General features: G+C 35.5%; 1 protein-coding gene across 1 annotated transcript; it reads left to right on the plus strand.

The window, feature by feature from the left end:
- Positions 1 to 49: 49 nt before the first annotated feature.
- Positions 50 to 12,365, plus strand: LOC311084784 (uncharacterized protein). The gene is made up of 7 exons (XM_084117062.1): positions 50 to 714; positions 3,479 to 3,808; positions 4,304 to 4,645; positions 5,007 to 5,140; positions 5,804 to 5,878; positions 9,422 to 9,746; positions 10,174 to 12,365. The coding sequence occupies exons 1-5, from the start codon at positions 510 to 512 to the stop codon at positions 5,816 to 5,818; spliced, it is 1,026 nt and encodes a 341-aa protein (XP_083973188.1). The 5' UTR covers positions 50 to 509; the 3' UTR covers positions 5,819 to 5,878; positions 9,422 to 9,746; positions 10,174 to 12,365.
- Positions 12,366 to 14,040: the final 1,675 nt, after the last annotated feature.

Here is a 14,040-nt window from a genome sequence, read left to right on the forward strand (position 1 = left end):
TTCTAGATGGAGAAAGAAGACAGTGCTGCCTCCTGCTGGTTTGTGTTACTGCTGCTCTTCTTCTCGCAGAGATAATCATCGTGCGGTGTATGCTTATAAGCATATTATAAGTATATTATACAGTCTATGGGCGTATGGGACACGAGCTTGCGCTAGCAATTAGTGTAGTTAAAGAAATGTAGAATAGCTTAGCTCCAGTCAGCTACCACGTTTAATAATTGGCAGTTATTACAATGATTCAGTTAGTATTTGTAAAAGAGGGGGGATTAAATGTAAGGAAATAGATTTTTATTTCTAGAATGAGGATTGGTCACACGTTTCACTTTATTTATTTTAGGAAAACACCAGAGTGGCTTGTGTTCATATCTGGAACCTGAGACAGTGCACCATGTTTTGATTTCTTGTAGAATTTATAAGAATTTGTATTAATTTTTTTAATAGACACTGTACTGTATAGCAGGATAGTGCACTAAAGTGATAGTTCCATAGATGGCAGCAATGAAATTAGTATGTTACCGGCTGTCGTAAAACCCCAAAGAAGAAGGAAAAGAAGAAGAAGGCTACTGAAAGAGCTGTGTCGCCATTATAGCAGAAAGACAGACCTTATGTTTCAGAAACTGCATACATTTGTTTTTTTGTTTTTTATTAAATCTGCATTCAAAATGAAGCTTTTCGTTAATTTGCTGTCGTTAATCTTGTTTGTACCCGAGAATGGTAAGAACTTGCATTACAATATTTCTTCCGTGTTGTTGTTTCTGCACTAACCATGTGCGCATGCGCATCGGAAAGTGTTAGTGTGAGAACAGAGCCAACCATGGTCCCGTTCGATGATCAATGAAACGAGATAAAGGGTGCTTCTCAATCTCAATACTCTTAATTTTAAGAGTTTAAATGTATGCTTTCTCGTTTCCTCGCTTCTCCAGTCTGTGACCCGGAAACCGATCGAGCACAGACATCTTGAAGGACATCTCCATTCTCTGACTGCACCGTGAGGAATGAAGCTACGTTCACACACTACACGCGACCAAGCGACGCGATCATTTTCAATGGGGAGCGGGCGACTTCCGGTGACACGCGCGGTCGCGACCGTTTGCGACTGGACGGGGCGTGTCTGGCGACGCGACAAAGTTGAGAAATTTGTAACTTTATGCAAATGAAGAGCGACTTTCGGGAGCGACAACCAATAGGAGTGAAGTCAGTGGAGCACACGTGATCCGTCACTCTTCAGTGCTGCGTCCGACCGAGGCAAGATGAATGAGAAGTTTATTTTAGCAGTCAGAAACTGTCCAATAATGTCTCCGTGTACATACAGTGGTACTCGCCGTGCTGACTCCGAGCCTGAATGGTTTCGTGAACTCAGAAAGACCAGTATTTGCCCATTTGCAGTGGCTGGCGGTGAGGTCGTTAGTGTATGTTTCTTTTTTCTGTTGAACACACACAAACACGCAAAATATATTTTAAAGAATGATGGTTATCAAACCATTTCTGGTCCTCATTGGCTTTTTTCTTACTATGGAAGTCAATGGAGTCCATCAACTGTTTGGTAACCGACATTCTTCAAAATATCTTCTTTTATGTTCAGCAGAAGAAAAAACCTCATAGTTTGAAACAACTTGAGAGAGAGTAAATGATGACAGAATTTAAATTTTGGGGGGAACTAACCCTTTAACTTTAACGGTAAGCAATACTTCTACAGCATTTATTAATCTGACTTAATCTCAACATTTACTAATACATTTTTAAGATAAATATTTTGTTCAACAAATATATTGTTCATTGTTAATTCATTAACTACTGTAAACAAATGACACCTTACTATATCAAGACATTTCAACAACAAATAATAGAACAAAAAATATAATCCAGAAACTATACACAAGTATAATTGTAATATAATAATAATAAAAATAATAAATAAGACATTAAGTCATGTTTGTTCTTAGTTTCACTTTCATGGACTTTTAAGTTTATATTCGGTAGTTCCTTAATTCCAGTTTCCCGCTCCTCGTTTGTTGTCATGGACACTAATATGATTTGTCATTCCTTTCAGCTGTGTTCACTTCTTCATATTTTCATATCTTCAGTATGTATGTCACTTTAAGTTTCAATTCTCAGTTGTCCGGTCTACGTTATGTTGTTATCACTTCTGTCTGTTTGTTTACTTGTCTTGGATGCCTATTTGAAGCTCTGCTGACACATATTTACAGTGGGGGAATTTTTTTTTAACTTTTACTCAGAGATAATAATAATGTAAACATATACTGTACAAAAGTCTTAGACGCCTTAGTATTTTTTTTATATATATATATATATATATATATATATATATATACGTAGGAGATTCTAACAGTAGGACTAAATATTTAGTAGAAAACATGCCACTGTAGGCTATTATCTTTATCTGCGTCTTAATGTGGTGGAAAATAGCATAATTCTCCGGTCAATTTTAACATTGAGCTAATTTTTTTGTAAATTTGGAGTGCTGTCAATACAGAGAACAACGACAAAAATCGGTGTTGCCTACACCGTGTTATCCTCTTTTTAAAATTTGCACCCTGTTGACTTCAATGGGGCAAGTTTTAAACCTGCTTTTAGCCTCTTAACATCCTTGATGTGTCATTACAAGTGCACAGCTAATGTGAGTGATTCCTTCAGAGTGAACACGGGTGAATCTGACTGCAGTAGATGTGAAAGATATTAATAAAAAATGATGTTATTTCAGCCAGCGCACATACCTGTATTTACATCCTGTTTTCGGTCGAAGTCCATAGTAATCGATTGTCGAGTTCACACGCATAGGTTTAGTTACTTATGATCACGCGCGTGAACTCGACAATCGATTAATATGGACTTCGACCGAAAACAGGATGTAAATACAGGTATGTGCGCTGGCTGAAATAACACCATTTTTATTCATATCTTTCACATCTACTGCAGTCAGATTCACTCGTGTTCACTCTGAAGGAATCACTCACATGACCTGGGCACTTGTAATGACACATCAAGGATGTTAAGAGGCTAAAAGCAGGTTTAAAACTGGCCCCATTGAAGTCAACAGGGTGCAAATTTTAAAAAGAGGATAACACGGTGTAGCCAACACCGATTTTTGTCGTTGTTCTCTGTACTGACAGCACTCCAAATGTACAAAAAAATGAGCTCAATGTTAAAAATGACCGGAGTTCTCCTTTAAGTATTTTCATGGGTGATATGAATATTTATTATGAGTCCATGAAAATGTTTGATTATATGAATGTGCAAATATATGCATAGGGAAAGGGGGTAAAAATATGAACCGGGATGTGTATTGTGTGTTGTATAAGATCATCCGTGAGACTCATGTATGTTTGTGAGTGTGTGAGTCAATAATGATCTTCTGCTGTTTGTTTGCAGACATATTTCTCAACTCAAAATCTTCATGATATGCAATATTTCACAGCACTATTATATATGTTTTGTTTGGTTTGTGTTTCTTCTCCAGGTTCGTCTGGTGTTGATGATGAAGTGTCAGTGTCAGTGTTGGAGGGAGATTCAGTCACTCTAAACACTGGTGTTGAAACAAAAAAACAAGAAGATATTAAATGGTATTTCAGTGGCCTTCTCGTCGCTCAAATCAGTGGAGATCTCAGTTATAACTGTACAGATGTTCAGTGTAATGAAGGCACTGAGAGATTCAGAGACAGACTGAAGCTGGATCATCAGACTGGATCTCTGACCATCACAAACACCAGAAACACAGACTCTGGACTCTATGAACTGAAGATCATCAGCAGCAGTGACAGTGGAGATGTCTTCATTGTTACTGTTCATGGTGAGTCATTAGGGAATGTTTAAATGCAGTTTATATGTGTTTAAAGCACTTTGTTAATGTGTTTTTACAATGATTTTTAGTTTTTTAATGTGTATATTAATTCACTTACAGTACATAGATCATCTCTTTACTGTGACATTTATATAATAATCTCACTTTACATCATTAAACAGTTCCTTTTGATTTAAAACTAAATCATTTATATTGGCAGGATGCTTTAACGGTTAATGTTTTTCATAGGAATCTGCAGTTGAGCTCAGATGGAGTCTACAGCGTTTAATCACACCATCTCTGATCAGTTTCTGTTATTATCTATTTAAATGAGGATTTAATGTAAAATAAGAATGCCAGATGTGTTTATGAGCACAAACCATGCATTAATGTATATTTTCAGATCGAAAGTCAGAGAGGTCATGTTCACAGTTCTCTCATGTTGTGTAGTTTTTGTTTGTTTTCAGCAAAAGATCCTCCAGCATCTGTTGGTTTGTGTTTCAGGTGTTTCTGCTGCTGAACGAGATGAAGTGAAGAGAAAGTCAGTGAAGGAGGGAGAATCTGTTACTTTAGATCCTGGTGTAGTAAAAAACACAAGTGATGTGATGATGTGGTATTTTAAAGACACTCTCATCGCTGAAATCACTGGAAATCAGAGTAAGATCTGTACAGATGAACAGTGTAAAGAGAGATTCAGAGACAGACTGAAGCTGGATCATCAGACTGGATCTCTGATCATCACAAACACCAGAAACACAGACTCTGGAGAATATAAACTACTGATCATCATCAACAACAGCAGCTTCAGCATCACTAGAGAGAAGAGATTCAGTGTTTCTGTCATTGGTGAGTGTATAATTCAGCCATTAAATGCATTTTCCTTTGAGGAATTTAATGAACAGTTCAATATTTTAAATCAACTCATTAAATGGGCACTGGACTGTTTAAAAAAAGTGAGCTTTGACTCAATGGCACTTTAACTAATGTTATTAACATGAAAAATGCAGTTTTCCTGTGAACAGTGTTTCCTGTTGATCTCTCAGCTGATGCTGTTTTAACTGCTGTTGCTAAAGACAATAGATGAAGCCCTTAATCAGTTAAATAACTCATGACCAAAGTAGAAAGGTGTAAATATCTGTCTAAGATATTGGTAAATACTAGATGGATAATCATTCACTCTCTCGTAATAATGTCTGTTTCTCTGTAGTTGTTCCAGGTTCAGGTCTGTCTTCAGGAGCTGTAGCAGGAATAGTTGTTGGTGTTCTGCTGGTGTTTGCTGCTGTAACTGCTGCTGTGATTTACTATCGTCAACACAGGACCTATACACTAGCAGCACAGAGAGTAAGTATTACATACAGCTTACTTATATAACAATATATATTCATATATTAAATATATGAGATTTAATTAGTTATTATCCTTTCTATTTAACACTACAGAAGCAGATATTCACCGGTGAGGCAGTCAAAGCGAGATAGCAAGTGTCTTATTAGAAAACACCAATACAACAGTTTAAGCAATTTAGATGTGATATTGAACTCAATATCATTCAAGTTTATATTACTGTTGCAAAAAAGATGTAATGCAGTTTAAGACAGTGATAAATATTTAGGAACTGTAATCCTCTTTATGAACAACAGAAAACAAGTAATAAAAACTCAGTGAGTGTTTTAGCGCAATTTTCTCACCTCATGGGATCACAACACTAAGAGATAGTAAATCTTTTCCTGGATTTTTTTTGTGCGTTCCCGAGATTAGACCTTCCTTAACATAATGCCGAAAACCCGAAGTCTCTAGGTGGTCTGGTTGAGGAGTAGATAGAAGTGCAAGATTGGTGCGCACAGACGCACAGAACAGAAATCATGAGTTAACAAGCGCAATTTGTCCGGTGGAAAATTGCGCTAAAAACACAATTCCAAGTCTGTAGTGTTTTTGTGTTTGTGTAACTGAAACATCAATCCTTCTCATCATTTAAACCTTCTGTGAATCTGTGTTTTCTTACAGGAGAATGACTTGTGATAACTCACCATGTGATCCGAATGACAGGAAATCAAGAAATGATGGAGAGAAGAGGATCAGGTGAAACTCATCGCTCACAGAGTCATTGTGTCACGATTCCTAGCAGGGTTCCCGCGGGGTCTTAAAAGTAAAAAATTCTGAACTTTAAATTTAAGGCCTTAAAATGTCTTAAAAACGGCCATTTTTCATCTGCGGTCTTACATTTAATTTAGTCAGGTCTTAAAAAGGTTTTATCCTCGTTCATTTCCAGAAACACTGGCCGCAGAAAGTTATTACAAAGTAGCAAAAAAGTATGAAGTCGTGGCCTACAAAGCGGAGCTCTAGAGCAGGGGTCTCCAACACGTCGCTCGTGAGCTACCAGTAGCTCATGGCCTGATTGGAGGTAGCTTGCCGAGGGGCCGTTCACATATTGCGTCTTTTGCGCGCTGAAGTTCGTTCAAATGTAGGCGCACGGTAGCTTTATTTGAAGCTTGTTTTTTTTCCAGGCGCAGCGAGATTAAAAAAAAATCTCAACTAGAGAATGTCTAATAAGGCGAGAAGTTTCACTCTCAGTAAACTTCCGGCTTCTGAACTGGTTGCAGTTCCACTCTGGCTCCATATGAGGGCGCTCACAGGACGAGTGCAGATTGAATGGAGGTCTATGGCAGTATACCCATCAAAATCCACTTTTCTCAGGATATAATTTTTTGTCTAGTAATTTGAATGTTGTATTCGAAAGGAGATGCAAAGAAATTACACATTGCTGGGTGTTTTAGAGTCACTTATTTGCTTTAAAAAGTCTTTTAAATTGTCAATGACGTCATACAAATCGTACGACCAGAGATACTGCTTTACGGCAATCCTTCAGTCACTTAAGTGCTTTCACGCTCTGCACTTTCTTTTCTCTCGAGGCATCGACAACACAGCTGACACAGGTAAAATACACGTGCTAGAAGAGTTTTGTTTGTTTCTGGTCCCGCTTCAGATGCCACGATGCCATCGGTATCTCTGGTCGTAATCAGTCCTTCACTGACCAATCAGCGTTCATTAGCAGAATGCTAGCGTGTTATGGGCAACAACAACTCAACCTGTAAGAAATCGAAAGGACATAAGTACTCGTTCATTCAACTTTCGACCTATAACCCATGTTGAACTTGCAAAACCTACAATCAAATCTGAGATTTCTCAACAGCAATCGGGTGAAAGAGACAAATTTAGCCGTCTAGCGCCATAGACTCCCATTCATTTTTCACTCATAGTCGATCGCCCCCCCAGTGGAACTCTGGTGGAACTACAACCAAAATTCGGTACAATAGGACTTAATAGGGAGTGGGCAGGCTCTCCGTAGACGGGCTCTGTCTCAACTCTTCAGAATGCCGCAAACGTACCGCAGGTCATGTGACAAGAACCAACCAATCAGCTTCGCCCTTTCCGTAACAACATTGAAAGCTCAGTCAACTTGAAGGATGGGGGTGCACTCAAACACTGCAGGTGTTTTTCTCTTCTCCGTAAATAAATCTTGTAGCAGAGCTACAGCAAGCGTTTCGGTGGTGGAAATCCATTAGCTGCTAAAACTTCTTTGTCTTTGTGGAGAGTGTGGTGCATGGTTGCACAGCAACGACAGACGCCATGGGAAAATCTGACCGAATCTTACTATTAATAATAAAAGATAAGCTAAAGTTCATTGTAAATGTCAGTAATTTATCTTTTTTGACTCATTCTTTTTAAAAAGAAATATTTTAAATCTGAAATATGTGAGGTTTATCTTTTTTAAAAACCTTTTTTGTCAAAACTTTATTTGAACTTGTAGTATATAACACGTTGCAAGACACTTTTAAAATCTGGCTATCATTTTTAATGGTATTATTTTAATGTGTATGTAAACAAAAAGTGCATATTGATGCTAATTTAATTTGTTATTTGCTGGTTTTTGACAAAACTTTTTGAACAGGATTCTGTGATAACCGTGATAATATTTGTCACTATAATCATGAAATGTTCATGCCATTTCATCTCTAGTTATGATCAACTATGAGCAACTAAAATCAACTAATTATGTGTTTTTACAGTATAATATGCAAAGTACAATTGTATATTTTTGTTTTATTTGTATATATATATATATATATATATATATATATATATATATATATATATATATATATATATATATATATATATATATATATTATGTTTGTCTTGTTTTCCATTAAATCAAGATACATTTAGTTAAGAAGCAAAATTACTTTAGATAAAGGTTTTGTTTTGTGAAAGAAGAAAAAAATCATTCAAATTAAGTGAGTCTCCCAGTAGGGTCAGAAAAATAAACTTAATTCAGGAAGAAAAGTTTATTTTTCTAACCGATTTGACAGATATTTCCCCTTATTTTAAGCATAAACACACTTAATTTAGATTTTTTAGGAGTTAGATACTGTTTACTCCTCTGTATTTTAGTACATTATAAAACAGTATGCAATAATAACATATTGACGCCTTATTGGGACAATAAAGCCCTCCGTACACCTACCCGATAAACACGTTATTATAAAATAACCGGTTGGAATTCAACTTTTTTTACACACATTTTCTTAATATTTATTGAAAACAAACACCTTTCCGATCTGATATGTGATCGGAAAAGGAAGTAGAACAAGTTCGGCTAAAGGCGGATTCGGACTCGGGTCGATCGGATCAAAAAATTTACAACGTGTCTTACTACGCCACTGCTGCTGACAGGTTACAGCCGTTTTTTGGCTTTTCTCTGGCCCAATCAGACAGTGGTGGGCGGAGTTAGTGTAAATACTCTCCGCCAGTAAGACGGGCTGTTTGCACTTAGTGTAAATAAACACTCCATATAAGGACACAGGGAGATAATCAGAGAAACAGGTGTGACTCAAACCAGTAACCAAGGCAACAGACACTGTAATCAAACAAGCGGCAAAACTAGAACAAAGGAAACATGCTCGAACAGAACATGACCCTTACACAACTTTTTTTCTTATTAGAGTCGCGACACCTACAGTGTTTTAGCGTCATTTTCTTTTGTTTGATGTATAATACAAGCTATTTGATGGATATATCATGGATTTTATATGATTTATTTATAACAATATACCTTAATTATTAAAGATACATAATCTGATTATTTATTGATATCAATTTTAAACAATGTAGTTAACTAATGTAACATTATAGTGTTTTTTGACTGTAGGATATCATGAGATAATATTCACTTAATGTTCATTTTGTAACAAATACTTGAAGAGACAGAGTTTGGATATTTGATGCTAAATATATTCAGAATAAACATTAAATAATAAAAAAAAGTGCAACATGTACTTCTCACTTAAAAAGACACTTTAAAATAAGGTTTCATTTGTTAACTTTAGTTAACTACATTAATTAAAGGGATAGTTCACCCAAAATAAAAACATTGTCATCAATTACTCGCCCTAAAGTCATCCTGATCAGTGAATGTGTAAATCAGTGACGTTCTTCTGTTGTTTGTTTCCATGCGTTTCATATCCAGACATATTTCTCCACTCAAAATCTTCATGATATGTAGAAAAAACATTTTCACAGCACTATTATATATTTTTTGTTTGGTTTATGTTTCTTCTCCAGGTTCGTCTGGTGTTGATACAGAAAGTGTCAGTGATGGAGGGAGATTCAGTCACTCTAAACACTGGTGTTCAAACAAACCAACAAGAAAAGATTAGATGGTATTTTAATGGCATTCGCATCGCTCAAATCAATAGAGATCAGAGGAAGATCTGTACAGATGTTCAGTGTAATAAAGATATTGAGAGATTCAGAGACAGACTGAAGCTGGATCATCAGACTGGATATCTGACCATCACAAACACCAGAAACACAGACTCTGGACTTTATGAACTGAATATCATCAGTAGCAGGATTAGTGGAAATATCTTCAATGTTACTGTTCATGGTGAGTCATTAGGGAATGTTTAAATGCAGTTTAAATGTGTTTAAAGCACATTGTTAATCTGTTTATGTAATGTTTTTACAATGATAATCAGTTTTTTTTGTTTTTTTGCCTGTATATTAATTCACATACAGTACAGTATATAGGCCTAGATAATCTCTTTACTGTGCAATTATCTCACTTTACATCTTTAAACAGTTATTTTTTATTTAAAACTAAATCATTTATATTGGAAAGCTGCTTTAACATTTTTTTTCAGGATTTAATGTAAAATAAGAATGTCAAATGTGTTTATGAGCACAAACCATGCATAAATGTATCCTTTCAGATCGAAAGTCTAGAGAGGTCATGTTCACAGTTCTCTCATGTTGTGTAGTTTTTGTTTGTTTTCAGCAAAAGATCCTCCAGCATCTGTTGGTTTGTGTTTCAGGTGTTTCTGCTGCTGAACGAGATGAAGTGAAGAGAAACGAGAGAGAATCTGTTACTTTTGATCCTGGTGTAGTAAAAAACACAAGTGATGTGATGACGTGGTATTTTAAAGACATTCTCATCGCTGAAATCACTGGAGATCAGAGTAAGATCTGTACAGATGAACAGTGTAAAGAGAGATTCAGAGACAGACTGAAGCTGGATCATCAGACTGGATCTCTGATCATCACAAACACCAGAAACACAGACTCTGGAGAATACAAACTACTGATCAACATCATCAACAGCAGCTTCAGCATCACTAGAGAGAAGAGATTCAGTGTTTCTGTCATTGGTGAGCGTATAATTCAGCCATTCAAAGCATTTTCCTTTGAGGAATTTAATGAACAGTTTAATATTTTAAAGGGGTCATATAATGCCATTTTTGTACAAGCTAATATGATTCTTCAGGGTCTAAATTAAACGTTTGTAATATACCTTAATTAAAAATTATCATTAGGATTGTAAAGTATGCACTTAGTGTAAATAAACACTCCATATAAGGACACAGGGAGATAATCAGAGAAACAGGTGTGACTCAAACCAGTAACCAAGGCAACAAACACTGTAATCAAACAAGCGGCAAAACTAGAACAAATGAAACCTGCTCGAATAGACCATGACCCTTACAAAACTTTTAGATATTAGTTGTGGAAAACAAGACAAAAATTCAAAGTAAGAAAATAAATTGTATAACCACAAGTGCTCTTAACAGTCTGATTTTTTTTATACTGTTAGTGTTTTTACTGGAATTGTTGCTGTAACTGGAAATGTCTTGCACCCTTATATTATTAATGTTTCTATTTTAACCACTAACACTAACCCTTGGTTATCCACCTTGATCAGAAAACAGTGGTTGACCATCTCTGAATAGCATTAGCAGAGCATGTCCAGCAGCGGCTCTGGAGACAAAACCTGCATTAATAAGCTTAGAAATTCATCGACTTATCTTATGGTGAAGCACTTTACTGGGAGCATTTATTCTGTTCAATGCCTGTAACTGGACTCATATATGATACAGGCTGCATTAAAAGTTTTTACTATGGCAGTAGACCTGTGAAATACAAGATGTGATGCTTGTCAGCAGGAGTGTTACAATGTAGAACAAAACATCTGTAGCATTTTATGAGGTGCTAATTTTATTTTTTAATTTTTTAATTTTATTTTTTGGCTTGTGAGGAGACGTCATGTTATTTGTCTGTTTTTCAATCTTGTGTCTCTTTTCAGTTTAAAAAAAATGTATTGTGTTTTTCATGTAGAAAAATATCACTTTACTTAATTAAGTTATGTAGCCTACTTTCTAAGCTTGTCAACTTATAGTATTCATTGGTTCTTTCTTTTGGCAGATATCTTGTTTTCTTGTTCCTATTTTTGGATTTGTCTTTCATCTGGTGTCAGTTAATATGTAAATAACCTCATGTCACCATGTCTCGTGATATTTTTATTTGTGTCAGGTAAATGTTTAAATGTTTAAAAAAATGTCATTTTACCAGTCACAAATCAGTTAGAGGTAAAGGCAAATATTGTATATTATATTGTATATTATTGTATATAATATATATATTGTAAGATATTGTTTGCATTCTGGGCTGAATATTAGACATTTTCCTTTGTTTTCCTTATCTTTACATTAGCCTAGGGAAAAAAGTGCCTTTTATGTGGGTCAAGAAAATATTTATATCTTTACTGTATGTGGTGATTAATATTAAAACATGATTCACTTATGGCGGATGGAATCTGTGTCTCTCTTAAATATGTTGTGTTTGTGTTATCAGAAATAATCATGTACTAAACTACTGAATCATTGAGTTATAAATGATTTCATCACTGATGCACTAAACTTCCACCAGCTGTTATTAGTGATTCTTAATACAGTAAAACTATTATATCACACACCACTCAGAAATTACTCTTTAAGGATCTCATATTAAATTATGATTTTATAGTAGGAACCATTTCAGTTGTAGGCTAAATATAAGGGGAAATATGATTGCATGTCAGTTGCGGTATGTGGTTTAGCAATGCATCATTTTTGTCAATAATGTTATTCTTGACTAAGCAAATACCACATTACCGGCGTGATATATAAAACTGTATTTTTGAAAGCCAAAGCAATATTTTGAATAAAACATGAAATGCTATTATTTGAGTCATATGGTGCAAAATGTGTGCGAGTGGAGAAATCAGGATGTGTGTTTTTGTACACTGTTTTTCTGATGAGTGAAAGTGAGAATCAATGATGTTCTCCATTGATGTTTGTTTTCATGTTACATTATGAATCCAGACATATTATCCAGACCTACAAACTTTATAATCTCTAGAAAAAATATTTTTATAGTACTTTCCTGGTGTGTTCAGCTGGTGTGATTCACTACCACCACAGTATCTCAATGTAAAAAGTTTTAACCTAATAAACCAAAGAAGTCTGTCTTTAATTGAGTTAGTTATTATTATAAACAGGCAGCAGGAGGCAGTGCACTTTTCAAGTAGATGTCTTATTTAGATCATTATAGACTAGTTTTGGGAGAAACTAAGGAGCTTTTTGAAACTGAATCAATTGAACAAACTGATTCGTAAAATGATTCACTGTTTCGAATCGCTCCAATCTCCACACGCTGGCGACCCCTGCTGGTCACAACAGTGTAAATGCAACAAAAACGCAGTCCAAACCTATTTTATTACAGTCTATGGTCCAAACATGCATATAACATCTTCTACAAACCCATTGTAAACGTTGAAGGTGTAATCTATTACAGAATATTAACTAATCATGTAATACCAATACCATTAAACATTTATAATGGCTGTAATATAAGTAATATTTTATTAAATTGAAGGGCTCTTCATTTTTATTATAGAAATGTGTTATCAAATGCCAACAATTTATACAAATTATATAGAGACACTCATGGGTTCACAGAGATCATCGCCCCCTAGCGGCGAACCATTCAAAGCTCTGAGTCTGACATAACGAAGCCTCGTTCACTGAAATCACGTGACTTTGGCAGTTTGATTATTTGTTCCGAACCACTGAATATCACAAAATAGTCTAGTAGCCAACTAGGTGAACCCGGAAATGTTGAGTACACCAAAGTTTTTTTGCAGAAATGTGAAGTATGGGTCCCCAGCATACAGAAACTGCCGGATGCTAATTCGCCAATGTTGACCAATTTGCATAATTAGCATAATTAGCATTATTAGCTTAATCGTCCATTTTTAGCAGATATTTTACACTGTATGGCCAATTTCTACAATATGTGAGTGGTTTTAGAGGTTTTAGAGGATGCTGATTTCATTTTTGGCATTTTCTTAATTTTAAAATAATTAATAAATTAATTTTATTACATATTTTGATTTATTTAGGCAAATTCTGATTACTTTCAGTTATAATTTTAGGTTATTTTTATGGTATACAAAATAACTTACATTTCAGAATCTTGAGTGCTCTTGTGAATATTGATGCATTGTTTAGGGTGTGGTGAGGCTGAATCCCCTCCTGACACTTTTGAAGATTCAAAATTGCTTTTTGGATAAACAATGAATATTTGTTAGGCTGAATGTTATACATTTCTGGAGGGAAAAGCAATGCGGGTATTTGACATAACTTGGATCCTGCAACTGTACGATACATATTAATGGGGTAGCTCTTTAAGACACCCAATGAGATGACATCACCTAAGCCCATCACCATGTGTGATCAACAAACTATGTACAAATATGCACTGTATACATGCCATTCAAGACAGGCCACGCAAGTCGCTAGGGCAACTCCCGAATGGCAGAAGGGCTGTCCAGGTTGGTCCGCAAGTCGCAAGATCCAACGGGAACC

This window comes from Abramis brama (genome assembly GCF_963993115.1).
Source record: "Abramis brama genome assembly, chromosome: 6".
NCBI lineage: Eukaryota > Metazoa > Chordata > Actinopteri > Cypriniformes > Leuciscidae > Abramis > Abramis brama.

Coding starts and splice junctions, on each gene's coding strand:
- LOC311084784 (XM_084117062.1), top strand. CDS start 510: ATGTTACCGGCTGTCGTAAAACCCCAAAGAAGAAGGAAAAGAAGAAGA. Junction 715..3,478: donor CTTGTTTGTACCCGAGAATG/GTAAGAACTTGC, acceptor TTTCTTCTCCAG/GTTCGTCTGGTGTTGATGAT. Junction 4,646..5,006: donor ATTCAGTGTTTCTGTCATTG/GTGAGTGTATAA, acceptor GTTTCTCTGTAG/TTGTTCCAGGTTCAGGTCTG.